This window comes from Venustampulla echinocandica (genome assembly GCF_003357145.1).
Source record: "Venustampulla echinocandica strain BP 5553 chromosome Unknown scaffold_3, whole genome shotgun sequence".
Lineage (NCBI taxonomy): Eukaryota > Fungi > Ascomycota > Leotiomycetes > Helotiales > Pleuroascaceae > Venustampulla > Venustampulla echinocandica.
This window is the reverse complement of record NW_022474208.1, coordinates 2,026,499-2,043,574: the sequence shown is the minus strand read 5'-3', so window position 1 is coordinate 2,043,574 and position 17,076 is coordinate 2,026,499. Positions and strand designations below refer to the sequence as shown.

General features: G+C 47.9%; 6 protein-coding genes across 6 annotated transcripts; 4 read left to right on the top strand and 2 right to left on the bottom strand.

Annotated features, from left to right (window-relative positions):
• Positions 1 to 3,109: 3,109 nt before the first annotated feature.
• Positions 3,110 to 4,916, bottom strand: BP5553_06277 (Acetyl-CoA synthetase-like protein; the record flags this gene model as incomplete). Its single annotated transcript, XM_032014900.1, has 3 exons — positions 3,110 to 4,039; positions 4,101 to 4,735; positions 4,811 to 4,916. 3 exons carry the CDS (start codon positions 4,914 to 4,916, stop codon positions 3,110 to 3,112), a joined length of 1,671 nt encoding a protein of 556 aa, XP_031869581.1.
• Positions 4,917 to 5,772: 856 nt separating this feature from the next.
• Positions 5,773 to 6,776, top strand: BP5553_06276 (F1F0 ATP synthase assembly protein-like protein Atp11; the record flags this gene model as incomplete). The annotated part of the gene is made up of 2 exons (XM_032014899.1): positions 5,773 to 5,945; positions 6,014 to 6,776. 2 exons carry the CDS (start codon positions 5,773 to 5,775, stop codon positions 6,774 to 6,776), a joined length of 936 nt encoding a protein of 311 aa, XP_031869580.1.
• Positions 6,777 to 7,300: 524 nt separating this feature from the next.
• Positions 7,301 to 8,320, top strand: BP5553_06275 (uncharacterized protein; the record flags this gene model as incomplete). Its single annotated transcript, XM_032014898.1, has 1 exon — positions 7,301 to 8,320. One exon carries the CDS (start codon positions 7,301 to 7,303, stop codon positions 8,318 to 8,320), a length of 1,020 nt encoding a protein of 339 aa, XP_031869579.1.
• Positions 8,321 to 9,127: 807 nt separating this feature from the next.
• BP5553_06274 (uncharacterized protein) lies at positions 9,128 to 10,086 on the bottom strand (the record flags this gene model as incomplete). Its single annotated transcript, XM_032014897.1, has 3 exons — positions 9,128 to 9,312; positions 9,370 to 9,950; positions 10,016 to 10,086. The coding sequence occupies 3 exons, from the start codon at positions 10,084 to 10,086 to the stop codon at positions 9,128 to 9,130; spliced, it is 837 nt and encodes a 278-aa protein (XP_031869578.1).
• Positions 10,087 to 10,898: 812 nt separating this feature from the next.
• On the top strand, positions 10,899 to 11,666 carry BP5553_06273 (uncharacterized protein; the record flags this gene model as incomplete). Its single annotated transcript, XM_032014896.1, has 2 exons — positions 10,899 to 10,924; positions 10,985 to 11,666. The coding sequence occupies 2 exons, from the start codon at positions 10,899 to 10,901 to the stop codon at positions 11,664 to 11,666; spliced, it is 708 nt and encodes a 235-aa protein (XP_031869577.1).
• Positions 11,667 to 13,366: 1,700 nt separating this feature from the next.
• On the top strand, positions 13,367 to 14,694 carry BP5553_06272 (Uncharacterized protein; the record flags this gene model as incomplete). The annotated part of the gene is made up of 3 exons (XM_032014895.1): positions 13,367 to 13,672; positions 13,724 to 14,112; positions 14,205 to 14,694. 3 exons carry the CDS (start codon positions 13,367 to 13,369, stop codon positions 14,692 to 14,694), a joined length of 1,185 nt encoding a protein of 394 aa, XP_031869576.1.
• Between the last annotated feature and the right edge of the window lie 2,382 nt (positions 14,695 to 17,076).

Sequence of the window (17,076 nt, the reverse complement as noted above, 5' to 3'; positions counted from 1 at the left end):
CAAGCTTATCACTGCTATGCTAATGCAGTCCACCGAGGAATATTCGCTCGTTATTTCCCGGCGCTTTGATTACATTGGAAGGGTGCCACCCAAACATTTGCAAAAAGACAGCTACTCTTACCCCTCCTTACTATCATAATGCCTCGACCCAAGCGAGCTGGTGCCCCAGCCAAACGACCGACCTGGGTGGCAATCGACCAACATGTGCCAACTGTTAGAGATAAGGGGAGACATATGACTATAGCACGATCTGGGGCCGAAAGCACCGCGAGCTGCACTATGAGACCACATGGTTAGACCATGAGGATGCCATTTCGGAGCCTACCTCAACTCTTAAGGAATATGGACCCGAACTCCGTCAATTCCAGACAAGATATCCCTGACAACGACCTAACAAGGCCTAACTCCCCCCTTCAAGCTGGAAGAGGGTGGTAATTGCGACCCCTATTACATTGTTCGGAGAGCACTGTAAGCCACAGTGAATAGCATTTTCTATTTCCCCTCTTTGTGGCTACTTGGCAATGTTCTACATCAAAACAAACTCTTCCCTTTCCCAACCCCTTCGGCTTCGAAACAAAAACAACATAATAATATCACCATCTATGCTTTAACAATAGCCCTCCGCTTCTTCAACCACTCAACTTACGCACCCTAAGCTCAACTCATACACCTCTCTAGAGCCCTACCACGCCTCCCCAATACCTTTCTACACGCGTGCCAGTCACGTTTTTTCCGTTTCCTCTACTGATTACCATCATCACCAGAGGATACGCGTGAATCGGTCCACGAGGGAACAGAAGCTAGCGGATGAATGGGACACAGCTGGAATTGCTCAAATAAACGTCTGTATCGCCGTGGGAATGGTGCACACAGTGCCTCTGGCTCCATGGCAACCCCAACCAGTGTCCCGCTTAGATAACCACTTCTGGTCACATCGCTTACGCCTCAAGAATCTCCTAATGTGTATTGGTTATCACTAAGCTCGCTTCTGCCTAGGCTTTCAGGACCGTACCAAAGCAGCCGAGGAAACGGTTGTGAAACGCGAAGTCTACCTGAGCAATATCAAGATACAACAAGATGGGGGGAGGGTGGAGTGTGACTGCGAGGGATCTTAACCACTCCCTAGAGAGATGAGCTGTCATCGTTATAATAGACCTGGTTGATATTTCGAGATATCCTACTAGTTTGAGCAGTTCTTCAGGCTCATACCCAGCCTGATATTGGACTATCGTATCGATACCGAAGAAGAATATGATATTGCGCAAATCTTTCTATTCACCAGCGGACGCGTTCGGATTTTGACAAACATCGCACCGCTTGCGAGGATCTGCTACAACCAACAAATTATGTCAGATTATACGACCTAGCCACATTGGAATCGATAAGAAGATATTGCTACGCGCGCCAAGGAACCAGACGACGACACTGCTGAGTCGAGGCTCCGTACTTCGAAACAGTTCATGAATTTACAGCCTGGTGGGAAGTGGCTTATCGATGAGATGGTCTATAAATGGTTGCTACAAGCGAAGCCTTTTATTCCGCTGCCTTGATCCTTCTTCACCGAGGGACTTCTCGGAAACTCATCCATATACCCTGACGTCCGGAAAACTCTCTGCAAAATCTATGCTGCCCAACATAAGGTCGGGATGGTCAACACTGCTGGGGCTTGTCTATTCCCAATGACCATAGCTACTTGCGATCTCGAAGGGGGAAATATGCTGTGGACATCTTGGAGAGGATCAAGGGTGTGACAGAATTGGGCATGACTCTGGTATTTCTGCTTGAAAACGAACCATTTTCGTTCACAAGCTAATTGTTCTAGATGTACATTACTCTTATGGAGAGACCGTGATGGACTGCGAGGCCCCGGGGTGACCCTGGTAGCTGACGAATTCTTTGGCTGAGATGCCGATAACTAGCACCGCCTCACATTATCATAAAGGCACGGACGACTACTTAGCGAAGACCAAAGGAGGATCGGTAGCTCGGATTGATTAAATTATTCACCTGCCATGTTATGACGTCCTCAGCGCAGTGATTGGATTAGTCCTGGGCATGACTTAAAAAGGCTCAAAACTCGTCCGACTAAAACACATTCCGGAGAATCGGATAATTGTGGATTACCCCTTTTATTTGGTGGTCAAAAGAAAGGTGTCAAGGCCATTACACTTTTTCACCTGGTAGTCAGCAGTTGTCGTATATCATATACGACTAGAACAGCTGACTGTACGGCTTGAGACCGGTGCCTTTCTGAAGGAGATAAGCGTGATAGTAAGCACGGGTCTGCAAACCCATGACTTTGCTCCGAAGCCAGCATCTAGGACTCGGCCTAGGAGGTATTACCTATGGTCAAAGATCATGAAAAGGTTTCAAGCTGCAACGCGGAACGCGGCTGAGTGGGATGGTCACGTCTTCCCTTGGGGTATTCGAAAGCGGGTATCCCTAAGCTCACGCCACCTTATATAGAGCTGGTTTCATTTGGACTCGAGTAGCTAGAGGCTCGCGGTCGCGATGTAGACTAATAAGATTCTACACGTGCTGTGCGGTGTCTCTGGCAGGTGGGAGGAACGTGCAACTGGTTTTCCCACCGAAGTCAGAGGTTTATGTTGTGTGACAAGTCCTGGCGGTGCGTGTGCGCCCTTGCTATATACATATTCCTCCCATAGTTTAATGGGGATGGTTGTTGATGACAACCGGGAGGCTCTGAGTTTCTCGTTGTGTTGGAGGATTGCGTTCGTCTACTTTCTGGTTTGCAGACTGCGGTAGACGGTGTGGTTTAGATACAACAATTCAGCATTTTGCCTCTCAAATTTCGGTTCCCACTGCTTGCTCGTTGCGTGTGATATACATGAATTAACTCGTGGCTCTTGGCGAGCTATGATGGAGACAGCTTTTCCAATTCTGCCACCGAGTCTGCCACATCGATTACTATTCTAACGTCGTACTAGGAGTAAGCCTTCGAGTTCATATATTGATAAATATTGCTAGGTATACGTTCTATGCTCATAGTAGTTTCATATAAACTTTCATATCAGCCGTGTATCCGTAACATGCCACACAACCAAAAACCCATCTATTTACATCGCTGAATACTCACTCATTCAGAAATCTATAACTTAGCCTTGAGCGCCTTCTTCTGCTCCTCCAGCACTCTCTCCTTCAACACCCTCCTTAAAATCTTCCCACTGGCACTCTTCGGAACATCGTCAACAAAAACAACACCACCCCTTAGCTTCTTGTGACTCGCAACCTTCTTTTCGATCCATTGCATGATATCCCTCTCCTTCTCTTTAGTTCCCTCAATTCCTTTCCTCGGAACCACATAAGCCCTCGGAACCTCCGTGGCTTGCTCGGCGTTATACACGCCAATAACCGCTGCATCGTCGACATCGGGATGTCCTAACAGGAGGCCTTCCAGTTCTGCTGGAGGTACTTGAAAGCCTTTGTATTTGATGAGTTCCTTGACCCGGTCTGTGATAAAGAAGTTCCCAGCTTTATCTTGATGGCCCACATCGCCAGTTTTGAAATACCCATCAGCGGTAAGGGCATTAGCCGTGCCAGCGGGATTGTTAAGGTACCCCAGGAAAATGTTGGGACCCTTAATCCAGAGCTCGCCTGTTTGGCCGGCGGGAACTTCCGTTTCATCGGCAGACATGTATTTCGCGACCTGGTTGGGAAGGAGGTAGCCTACCGAGCCGATGGTCGCTTGCCAGTCTTGCCAGCGTTGAGTGTGTGTTGTCGGTGAGGTCTCGGACAAACCGTAGCCCTGCTTTATGGGGATCTTTAGCCGTTTCCAGACGGCTTCTACTAAGTCGCGGGTTAGGGGTGCAGCGCCCGAGTTCAGCATGCGGATGGATGAGAGGTCGTATTTGGACACTACTGGACTCTTGCCCAGGGCGAGGACCACGGGCGGGACCACATAGGCAAATGTTATGCGGTAGTTTTGAATGTGCGTGCAGAACCTCTCGAGGTCGAATTTGGGCATTACGACGAGGGTCCAGCCGGAGTATAGGGCTTGGTGGACGAGACATGTGAGGCCCTGAGTAACGGTTAGAGTTTGCAAAGCAATAAATGGCTGTGAAATAGAAAGGGGTACGTACGTAAATGTGGAAAAAGGGCAGGAAGGCTAGAATCCTATCCCCCTGATTATCCTTCCCTCCTTTCCAAGACAGATTTCCTCCTTCCCCCTGATATCCCATCAGCACGTTTGACACAATATTGGTGTGTGAAAGCATGACGCCTTTGGGGTGCCCTGTCGTGCCAGAACTGTATACCAGAAATGCGAGATCTTTCTTCGGATTCAACTTCACTTTCCTGAACCGTGACACGCCGGATATATTCCTGATACTCGAGAAGTGCTTGAATCGCCCCGTCACGTCCCTCTCGTCGCCCATGAGGATAATCCTATCATCAGGAATTCCAACTTTTTGGCAGGCTTCCCGCGCTGCACTTAAGAAGGGTTTCTGGGTAATTAAGGCCTTGGCCCCCGAGTCCTTCAACTGGAATGCCAGTTCCTCCGCTGTGTATCCTGGATTTGCTGGCGACAGCACTCCGCCGGCCCAGTGTGTGCCCCATGTTACGGCTGGGGTGTCGATGCAATTCGGGGTATAAAATGCTAACACATCGCCTTTCTCCCAGCCCCAATTTGCTTTGAGACCTTTTCCAAAGTCGAGGGCGACGCTGCGGACTTGGGCGTAGGTGTAGCTACGCTTGGTATCGGGGTCGATATAGATCACTAGACAACGGATTTAGTTTCGTGAATAATGCGACGAGGAACTAGGCCGCAGAAGGGCATTTCGCTAAATAATACCTCTATCATCAGGATATTGCCTTTCCTCCGGCTTCCTCTCGAACATAAAGGTCCAGAGATCGACATCCGGGATGGGTATGCTGGGGAATGTGGATTCTGTAGGCATCTTGCAAGGGCGGCGCAAGGCGGAGGTGGAGATGCAATCAAGCAGCAACCCCAAGAGCTAACTGAGAGATAGAGATAGAGATAGAGGTATAAGGACTTGGAGGAGGGAAACAGAAGAAAGGGTCCAAACGGCGAATATATTCCAGAGAAAACACTTATCTTATTAATGTTGGCCACCACTTATGGCCGGCAAGAACGTGGATAGAGGCGGGTCTAGGGTACGATCCGATAGCAAGGCGCGTCTCCACCTCCACATCGCCGAGGCCCGAGCTTGGCTGCAGGTTCAGGCCGAGGCGAGTGGAACCTGGAACCTGGAACTTCGGGTTTTTCGCCAGCGCGGCAAACCGGCACCACTATTTATATGTATAAGTAATCAAGTACAGTACTGTAAGTCTCGGAGTTCTTTATAACATTCGGATCGGACGGCGTTGCCAGAAAAAATGTAAGTCAGTACATACTTCTTTTCAGTAAATATATTTATTCTAGCAAAATATTTCATTTACTACTCTACTCCTCTAGCTAATTTAGGCATTGTCTGGCGTACTTTGGACATACCAGTTAATTACACCAGATAATTGACGAGCTTCAGTTTCAGGAAAGGTTATAGACTTGGCTTTATATGCTTCGACCACTCCCTTTAGCTTCTATTAATACCTTCCGCGCCAAAATCTTTACTTTTACATTGTAGTTTTAATTCCCCTTCAAGAGCTAGAAAACAAGAACAAGGGGAATGATCAGTTACCTAATCACGTGTTGATAAGGGGCGTTATCGCAAATCCTTATTTCATATCTTGAGTCCAACGTCAAGTTCGACCTCCCGCGTCGTTACGGCACTCTCAATACCGGTTCTCAACATCATGGCGAGCTTCCGAATCCCTGCACTGCGCCATATTACCTTATCTACAGCGCCATGTTTACGAGTGACGCAGCGCAGATGGGCTCGAGTGCATGATATCCGTTGTTTGGGAACCCAGCAGCCCGACAGGATCTTAGATAAATACAAGGAGAAATTAAATAGGAAGGCAAAGGAGTAAGGACAGCCCCAGTTATCTATTAGTTCTTATGCAGTGCGTCATACTAATGTATATAACGATTCAGGAAGGGGCTTCAAGATATCAATGAATTAAAGCGGGCTTACCAGGACAAAATTGACAAACTGAAGAAAGACGCCTCCATCGAAGTACCTATTCCAAATGTGCCCTCTCCATCCCCAGACCCAGCATCTGCGACAAGTTCTTCGCCGTTCCCACCACCTCCTCCGGCACCCCGGATACCCACCGAGAAAGCCCCAACCTCGACTCCTGCCATTAAAAATCTATCATCCTACCTAGACCTCGAAAAGACCCGAGCCCTGCCAGAGAAAGAATTAGAAGCAATATGGCGCTTGCGGCATGCCCACGACTCCCAATCTCTCTGTGCTGTCATCCCTCTCCCCGTATATAAGACCTTCGAAGCTACAGCGAAACAATACCCACATTTTGTTCTACCCCTTCCAAAAGAAGGGCACGGTGCCGAGATACACTTTTTGCAGTGGACATTCCCTGCCCCAAACACGGTCACAGTCCTATTCACTCATTTAGCGGAATATAAATTGAGGGGTGAATACAGCCAGCCACATACAACCATTACCCATCACTTAGAGTTGGCCGAGGATAAAGGGGTTGTGATGTTGTTGGGCCAGGTTACAGAGGGGAGAGGTGTGAGTGTTGATGAGGCAAAGTGGTTAGTGATGTGTTTGCAGAAGTTTTACGGCGCGAGTGGTGAGAAAGAGGAGAGGAGGAGACTATTAGAGATGTTTGGGAAAGGGGATGCTGCGTTTAATATTGAGGATTTGTTAGAAGAGGCGGAAAAGGCTGTCTAGATATTGTGTATAGAGCTAGGCTTACTCTGGGCACATATGTAACAATATAATGCAATAATGTTCTCCGCAGGCCAAGTGCCACGATCATGAAGTATCAAATCTACTTGCTGCACGAGTTCTGGTTTTTCCTAATATCACTGCTCTTCCATTTCTGCTTACATTTCTGTGGTGTGCTTCTTGCAAATGCATTAGTGTGATTATAAGTTTACCATATGGCCCTAATCTCTAGATTTTGGGCAGGTTAGGAGCTTCCTAATTCATGGACGCCATTGATCTGTCCGCTATACCAGTACTTGACCACTAAGTACCTATAGGAGACATCTCGCAAACACCAATCCTTCTTAGTTCTTGGTTATGTTGTTATTAATCCACCTCAATCATCACCGCCATGGCCACCGGCGGCATATCCATCCGCCCATGCTTGTCAATAGCCAACGCGTCTAGTTATTCCATAAACAACAATAATATCATTCTACTCACATTGGTAACAATATAACCGAACTCCCCTTTCGATTTAAGATCCGATGGCCAACTCATCTGCGCCCTTATCATCTGGGTGGGCACCAATAAACCAACCAAAAGTTTTCCCGGTATCATCCCCTTCCCTCCGGTCGCGTTCTGCACAATCGAGCCCCTTAGTTGGTTCCGCTGCTGCATCGTCTATCAAGTCGTGCTCCCATGGTTCCTCCATTGTGCACCCTACCGACACGTCCGTCGCTTTTTCGGACGACGCTTATGACAACCACATTAGTTCCTCCAGGGCCTCCTCCTTGGAACCCCTGAGTGAGTCCGGCGCTGAACCCCCTACTACGTCGGACATTGAGCCTTCTGTCGACCCTATCTCCCAATATGCCTCAGGTTCCTCCCCCTCGCCATCGCCACAATCTCTCTCTGAGATTGAGATATCAGATTGCTTCCCGGAAGCCCACATAATCCAGTTCTGTCTCTTTCTCGTCCACAACAAATGCATACGCGTTCAGCAACATATCCCTGAATTCAATGCCCTTCTCACCAAGCTAGGGTACGACGATCCCGAAATCCCACGGCAAGTCCGCGACAAGCTTAGAGTATTGGCGAGAGGACGAATTTTGCAGCTAGGTCAAAAGATGGAGGCAAGTGGGGCATTGAGAGTTACTAATCGGAGAAGGCTCAAGAGGAAGCGCGTCGGGGAGGACGGAGAAGAGAGCAATAAAGGAGGGGCTAAGAAGAAAGCTAGCGACGAGAGTGGAGAAGAAGGCAGCCCTATAGGGGTTAATAGGATGGATAGCGAGGAAGATGAAGAAGAAACGAATTATAGAAGGGCCACGCGGAAGTGTTGCAGGGTGGATGAGGCAGTGGGTGCTGAAACTGTCGAGTTTTCGAAGTGGACAGAGGACTGGGATCCTCGTGGGTGGGATGGAGACTTAAGATGCCCTTGGGGCTGGGAGGGGTTAGTCCAATATCATGGGCAGGAGAGGAGTGAAGATGAGGAAATAGGAGGGCAAGTTCGAAGAGAAGTCTTTGTTGTTGAGGAAGGGGAGGTGGAGGTCAATGTGTTAGATTAATTGAGAAATTGACTCCAGGAGATATGCCAATCGATAAGCTACTTGTGTAAGTTCGTAGCTTTGGAGTTTAGGTGTTGGATTATGAAAGCATCTTCCTTAGGAGATCGTGGTACGAGGTACCACGATTTATGATGCGTTTGTTAGTGAGAAACGAATACAAGATTAATACTCCTTCCCCTTTTTCTTTTGAAAAGATTTCTTCTGGTCGCCATTTCACCTCTCACAATCCTCCGATCCAGACCCTGGATAGAAAAGACTGTAGATTTAGGGAAAGCATCAATTACGAAGTCCATTCACCTAGGATATATTATCTCCGAGGGGCTGGAGATGCTCAGTCGAGTTTTAGTCACGTATGAGCCCGCGAGATGTCGAAATGTAGATTTATGGAAGCATAATTTCATGTTCTGTGCGATATGTCCGAACAATGCAAATGCCAATTGAACCTGTATCATTGTAGAATAGAGTTTGAATTCGTTAAGACACATGGCTATGCTAACAATTCCGACCCTGGAAGCGTTCCATCCGATTCCATACCATGAATTCGGGCTGCAATACACAAATATGGGCCTCTTTTGTTGACATAAAGAAGCAAAAGCAGGTCGAGGTTTCTGAAATGGATAAAGTTTGAAGGTACAGTAGAATCGGAGATAAGCTGGTCTTTTGCACATTTCTCGTTTCCTCTTCAGAGCAATGTCACACCAATACTGTCTCAAGCCTTAGCCAACATTAAGAAGCACCTACATATAACACGTTAGTCAACGATGGCAGGACAAGCTGGTATACATCCAACAACTCACGACTTTGGGCTCAGATGCTTTCTGTGAACAGGTGGCAGAGTTCGCTGATCTTAGCGCTCGATCCAGCTTGGTCGCCGGCATTTGGCATCTTGTCAATATCGACCCCCTTATTGTCAATGCCAACTTCCCTCTTGACTTTAGCTTCAGAAGGGTGAATGTGGAAGGCACATGGCCAAATCCCGGTCTTGCCTTCCACTAGTTCCAAACGCCCTCGATTAGCAAAACATTTGACGCACGTGGAACTAAACTTACAATCACGAACACGAGGATCCTGATGCGGGTTGAATTTCATGAGTGCCTCGAAAAAGTCATGAAAACCATCGACGTTGCTCTCGAGCCAGGTTGTGATATGGTAATCGTTGATGTAATCGGGAGCTCTCACTTTGGCAAGAAGACTCAAGGCACAAAACTTTCGAAGAATGCAGCCCGGCTTAGTCCTACCGTAGATGCACTGCACAAGATTGGCGTCCGGGAACCTGTTGATGCTACGGAAGCCATCCTGGATGCTGTCCATAACCTTATTACGGATTTCGATGTCCATTTCAACCTGCTCCCCGAAGACGTACAGCTGGCACAGATCTCGAAGCCTAACAGCCTGGGCAGTAACGCTGCTCGTTGCGCTAACGCATGGTACTGTATTCTTGTAAAGGTACTCGACGAACAAGATGAACACGCCGGGTGTCTCCGATGGAAAGTGAATTGGGTCATCCACCTTGCGGGTCGAGAACATCTTGCCCAGATTGCTTCCAGTGGCGCAGATCAGGTTCTTGTGGATAGTGAACATATGACGTCCTTTACCAACAGTTACGCTAACCATCTCGTAACCCATACTACTGCATAGAAGGTCAGAACTTGGTCATCTAGGGCGATGCTGCCATATTTCCGTGACTTGACTTACTCTCCCAGGAGCGGTGCATTATCCAGGTTCGCGGTAACCAGGGCGGTGCTAAGGGTGGTCTTCTTCTCCATGGTACCACTGGTATTGCCGTTTGGGTGGGTTGCTAGGTGGGGAAGGGGACGATTGTTCTGGTGGAAACATCAGTCAAAACAACTGACGAAATATTAGAGAACGATATACCCACCGAAGCCATCGCGCCTTTGTCTTGTCACAGTGGCAGGTGCAAGCTCCCAGAGCCTTGACTTGGAAATTTACAATGTGAGGAGGTAGTTGCAAGTTTAGAGTTGCGTTTTGTTCAGGAACGGTTACAAAGGCAGGTTAGAGTTGAAGTGGAGGGCTAGCGACGACGTGAAGTAAACATGCGTTCACCGAGCCGGCAACCCAATTCCACCGCAGCTAACCAGCTACGTACGTTATATAATTCCGTGAGACTCAAATCTGAGTCATAGCAAACCTGTTAACCTGTATTAACAGAAACTCCACGAGGTATATTCAGTTGGTACACTGAAGCGGGACCTAGATATCCAACTCCTCTTGTTTCCGTCAGGATCCTGGATCGTCCAGCCGCTCTGCTTGATTGAAAAGAGAAATTAGCGCGAGGTTTCTACCATACGTTGTAGGTTCAGAATCAAAGGTTGTCCACTATAATCTCTAAGGTGTTAACGCGAGAAATAGCTAACTTTGCTACTAGAAGGGAGGGCGAAGCTGCAACTTTTGGCTTTGGCGTTGCCCAGTTAAGCCACTTCCATCCTGCATCAAAGGTGTTGGAGCAAAAGGTAGTTGTTTGAATGCAAGCAAGTCATTCAAGGCTGACTTTCCTCAGCATAACGGGATAACCTCCGCCTGTCGATATTAGCTGTACGGCCACAGCCTCTGATCCAGTATGTCGATAGAAGAGCCTCTCGGAAAGTACGCAACCTCTATTTCCATTCTGAACGCAGAATGTGGCTAACACCAGGTGCGATAAAGGAATCTAGGGTGCTCGATCGTGAAAATTTACGTCGGCAGCACTAACACCGAGTTCATCGTCCATCAGAACATAATCTGCTCCGCAACCGAATACTTTACGAAAGCCTTTACAGGGGCGTTCAAGGAGCGTAATGGGACCATACACCTACCAGAAGAATGCCCCGAAGCATTTTCGCTCTTTGTCGATTGGCTATACAGACGAAGGATACTATTAATAGCGAAGCAAGCCCATCTCAATACTCTGGTTAAGCTCTACGTTTTCTCTGAGAAGATATGCTTGACTCACTTGTCGAATAAGGTTATGGATGGCATACGAATAATGTGTGGCAAGTATAAAGAGGCGCAAGTTACCACTGCGATGGTGGGTTATGTCTTCAAGAATACCTTTTTGGACTCACCTCTGCGAACCTGGGCATTGAGGGATTGGGTTAACCACTTGGACCCGACCCTCAACTCCGGAATTCCAGATGCTGCGACCACCAAAGACTTCGCCAAGCTCTGTACAGAAAATGAAGATTTCCTGGAGGCATACTTTTGCTACATGCGCACAGCAGCCAACGGGAAATTTCCTATCACTCGATCGTATGCGGCAAAGTGCATGTATCACCGACACCCCCTCAAGTCGATGTGTTATATCGGTAAAGCGGAATGGGTTGTCAAACCTGCTTGGGACTCAGAATAAGGATGTGTACGAATTGTGAACCCGCAACACACCGCGAGGTGGACGCCCATGTACTGGTATTCGCAGATTAAGGAATGAATCATAGCCTCGACTGGGCCCAGTGAAATATCGCCTAACCGACGTGATTCCAGAAAGCTTAACTGTGACAGTGATATTTAAAATGTTGTAGTTTGAGTTTAGAGGTTCGATCGAATGTTGCAATAGAAACGAGTCGTGACGATCAGGGGTCGAGTATGATCACATAAGCGAGGCTCTGAGGCCTATTTAAGTCTAGCCGCTTATTTCGTGTAACAACAGCATCTGGTCCAGCAAACACCACAGGAGACTTCAACCTGTCCTGCCTACTGGCCAGGCCCCACCGCAGGTATCTTGCCATGTATAATATCTTTGGTTTCGATATACTTTGACATTACTCCGCTTTTTGTGTTTGTGCAGTTCTGGTAGCGCGGCGTCCGTTTGTGTTGATTGACTTCTTTGGATCTCAAGCAAATAGTTTGGCCGTTGGGCTGTCGCTGTGGAGTTCTCTTCTACTTAATATCGTCGGTCGCGATTCGGCTTGTGTGAGCTCCTGAGCCAGAGTAACGGGACTGCTGTGAAGCTTACACCTACCCAGCTAGTTTCATAACTTTCATTGAAACCACAATAGTCAGACTCTAATCTCATCTTCGCCGGTTCCGTTTTAGTCTCTAGACGTGAGCAACGACCGCTTCAACCTAAGCCAAGGGTGAGCATGCCTGAGCCGTGCCTGAGCCGTGCCTGAGCTGAGCCTCAGCTGAGTCTGACCTGAGGAAGGACTTTGTGTTGTAGGCAGGGCGCACAGTCCTTTAAAAGCATCAATACGAGCCTGAAGGGATACGCGATGGCGTTTCTCGTCTGTGTCAACATTGTAGTGGTTACATATCTACGTAAGTTGGGAAAGGACCACAAGTAGTACGATTTATTAATAACGGGCTAAGGTTCTGGAAGGCGCTAATGCAGGCGCCTCCTATATGCCAAGTTCGCAGATACACTACTCGCACTGTACTTACGGAGTACCCCTCAAACCACTGTATACGCTAGCAGGGGAGAATTTCAGGGTGAGTATGTGATAGGAGAGATCACGTTATTACTCAGCTAAATCCGAGACATTCTTATACGTATTGTACGTAGTATATAATAATGGTCAACGAAGAAATACCCAATAGGAGTAGAGGAGTGAGGGGATGGATCGAAGATTGACACATTTCGATACTCTAGCTCGCAGTGAGTCTGTGGGGATTGGTCACTCGGGCTGTCCCTCAACTCTAAATCATGTCTACCGGAGGTCCCTTCTTATTGATTGTTATGTGTCAAACCTTGACGATCCTGTGTTGAATGGAGAGTGCGGTACACATGGCGCTGCGCTACGGCTCTTTCGAGAAAGTCTGTGGGATGGTAGTTTTGTAGGATCCATTAGGAAACGTGCTACTTTCTCCCCTGCTATGACAAGCTTATGCAATTTGTACCTGGCGCTCGCAACCCGCACGCGTAGTGGTTGTCCTAACAGGCCCTCTGGCGGATTTGCCTTGCGCTGCTCAGGACGATCACCGTCTATGGATGACATAGCTTTTCTACCACCTCCCACTTCTATCCAGCTACTTGACTTTTGCCCTTCACTTCCGGACAAAGAACACCCAAGCACGCTCAAGCTTCCCCTTCACAAGCATATCTAGCAAGTGGATATGGTCGAAACCCGTGGTCCCCAGGCTGCCGGGGCTGCCGGTTTATTCTTAGGGTTATCCTGGATATTCGTGTTATTGCGATGCTACTGCAGGGCTGCCATAGTACGCCGCTTTGGACCCGAGGATTATCTCTGCGTTATTTCACAGGTGGCTCTATCTATATTAGACTTGGGGAATAATGAAGCTGATGCAGGCCAGGTAATATTCACGGTATACTGCACATTGGTTCTGGTCGGTGTCCAATATGGCACTGGCAGGCATGCTGTCGATATTATACCGCCAACGGATATCCCTATTGGTCTTAAGGTACTACCCAAGTCAAGGCATCATTTTTAATACCTGCTAAAGTCCTTACAGTGGTGGTGGATCTGTGAGCAACTGTATTGCTTAACCTGTTTGACACTGAAGTTTAGCATTGGCCTCTTTCTTCTGCAAATTACAGTCCATAAAAGTCAAACCATCATCCTCTGGACTGTTATGATTGTATCAGGCCTTATGAGCATTTATTTTGCTCTCCTGTTCCTATTTCAATGTCGACCCGTTACCTACTTTTGGGGACAACACGCTGGTATGAATGGCAGCTGCATTGACCCCGCGATCATAAGCAGGACTGCATATGTCTACTCGGTTGTTAGCTGTTGGTCAGATTGGACCTTCTGTATCTTACCTGCATTCATGGTTTGGAACGTCCAGATGAATCCAAGGACCAAGGCATCAGTACTTCTCGTGTTTGCTCTTGGTGCCGTGTCAGTTAACTTCCCATTATACAATACATCCAACCCTTCCTCATTTATTCCCTTTTTATATCCTGTTTATTATACAAAACTAATTCCAGCAGGGCCTCGACTATGACGATTGTTCGTTTCCCCTATCTCAACACTTTACAAGACAAAGCCGACTTTCTTTATGCCACCACCAACGTGGGAATCTTGACCACCAGCGAAATGGGCGTTGGTATCGTTACGTCTGCAGCTGCCACCCTTCGTCCTCTCTTCCGCCGCTTCCTTGAGCGCTCGCAGCCCGGTTCATCGTCGGTAGAGCTATCTCGCCCATGGCAGTCAGGTCGCATGCGAGCGGGCTATGTCCGCAACCGAGATGGCGATCCTAGCCTTACGGACGAGGAATACATTGGCGTAACAACGGTGGCCAGAATCGAGAGTCATAGTATCGAGGGCAAAGAAGATACTTTGTCTAAACCCGGGATTAACAATGCAGCGGATACGAGCAGCACAAATGATTCAGGAAAATGGCACACTGGTAAGTTCCTAGATGCTTGTAGCGAAGAATATAGGCCTCATATTGGAACGGAATCAAGACCTAAGGTTTGAGTAGTGATGCAAGGATAAGGAAAATGATCAGCTCACAAGATACGGGTTTCTGTAATTTAGCTTCTTTTTGACGTCAGAGAACTTCAATTTTGCTTTGCTTACTGTTACGTAATAGAGATTTTTGCCCTTACGGTGATATAGACTTATCGCGTGTGATCATAATTTAAATAGACTTTCGCCGTGTCTTGCTGTCAACCAAAATCTCTCATACGAAAATGGCATCGTCAGTTGCGAGCTTTGTTTGTAGTTATCGAAGAGCCAGTCGTCGCTGATCTGTCCGACGGATGTGGACAGCGAGGTTATGGAGTCTGCCGATAGCTCCTTCCTTGGCCCATATTTCGAAACTGGATCCATCTGTAGCCCCACGAAGGTCTGCCTCGAAGTTACTAACATTTGAGCCACAGATAACAGCTGTGAGTAGTCCCCGGGATCTCAAGGGTCGAGTGAGAAACCACGCTGGATTCTGGTGGGACGTTGCGCTGTCAATACAAGAAAAATCAGTCCCAGGCAACAAACAGTGCCTGGTCCAGAGCTGAGAGCGGAGATGGATCGATTAAACAGAGAACTGGTAAGGTCGCGCGAGGAGTTGCAAGCGGCGGAAAATGCGAAAAAGGACGCGTTCGACTCCGAATTCAGCTAGCGGAACAGAACCATCAAGGAGCTGGAACACGAGAAAGAGCGGGATAAAATAATTATATCTTATCTCGAATCGGATCGTCTACTGTACATGGAACTATTACTACAAACACCGGAGGTGGACATAACGTCTTCGACTGACTCCTAAACACAACGAGCGGCGAGGACAGGCTTGTGATGGAAGAAACGGTGTCTGAATGGTGAGCTTGCGGGCATCTCGTGCTGAGACTGAGGCTGGATTATCTGGAGATTCCGACAGGGAGCTATCCCATATTGGAGTCGATTGGACAAGTCCACGAGCGACGGGAGGCACGGTATGAATGTGATCAGACCTTCCGTTTACGTATAGATAGCAAGACCGGAGAAAAGGAGAGATACAAGGTCCAGCTTCCGACTCATCATGGCGATCATTTGTGCCACGCCGCTTTCTAGACTAAATTCGCGTCCGCACGGTCAAGGCATGACAATCTCTTGGGCAATACTGTAGTGACCACGGAACCAGCCACCCTCACGGCACGGCCCGTTGCCGTTTCGCTGTCCAGTATCGGGCTATAGCTGCGGAATTCGTCAAATTATTCTATGAGAAACTGGGGAGAAGGGGAAGGATGGAGTACTGTAGTTTAAATGTCATGCCACGAGAGTGGATTGTGGTGAGCTAGCCCACTCACTAGTGCAACCCCAATGTACCTAGGCCTGTGCAGACTCATTTGGATCACTACCATCTACGGGGTAGACAACCGTGTTGGTTGAAGCACTCTCAGGCCTAATAAAGCATGACTGCCAACGCATTCTGTCTCCTCACCTTGAGGAGCTGTCATTCAATATCTAACATCCCTTACATGACCTACTCCACCCACTTGCAATAGTAGCAACAGTAGACGACGACAACTGCACTTCCCAAATCGCAACACAACCTAACCGACGCAATGGCCTGCTTTAGGGCTCTTCAGCGGTCGACGGTCATCTTTTTGAGCCTCGCCCGCCCTGTACGCCGTTATTGAGCTCAACATTTTTATCATCCTCACAACCTTCAAGACTCGCCGAAGTTTATATTTCTGGAGCTTCGTCGACGTAACAAATAGCATCGCACCCTATTCTATAAGTATTGTACTCAGAAACATTCTGTAGGTCAACTCGCCGGACCTATACTTCGTATATTACTCTCACAGCCGTAGGTTGGGTCTCAATGGTTACCGGGCAGTCTCCCGTTCTCTATTACCGTCTACATGTGGTTGTCCGCAGTCGGTTCTGTCTAAAGTTTATCCTCGGAATAATTATTATTAATGCCTTCATCTTGCACGCTCCCAAAATGTCACGCAATATAGCTCTCTAAAAAGTCCTACCCCGGAGTGGATCTCGGCCTAGAGAAAGATCGAGACAGTCCAAACCGGGGGCTTTTTCCTTCAGGAAATTATTATCTCCGGAATCTACATCATAAACATCTTTTCAATCTACCCTTTCCATGAATGCGGGCACGACAAAGCCACCCACCCGCAAGATGCGTCGCAATTTACTTTTGGTCAATATCATAGTTATCGTGCTAGATATTGTCATCGTTGTCACCGGGGTCCTTCAATTCTGGGGCTTGGCCACTTCATTCAGAGCCTTCGCCTGTAGTGTCAAACTCAACACCCACAACATCAGATGTTCTCGGACTACCAACACCTCCACCATCAGCCAATTTCCAACAACTATCCAACCCCATAACTCAAGCTCTACTTCTCTTGCTCCCAGTCGATATACATC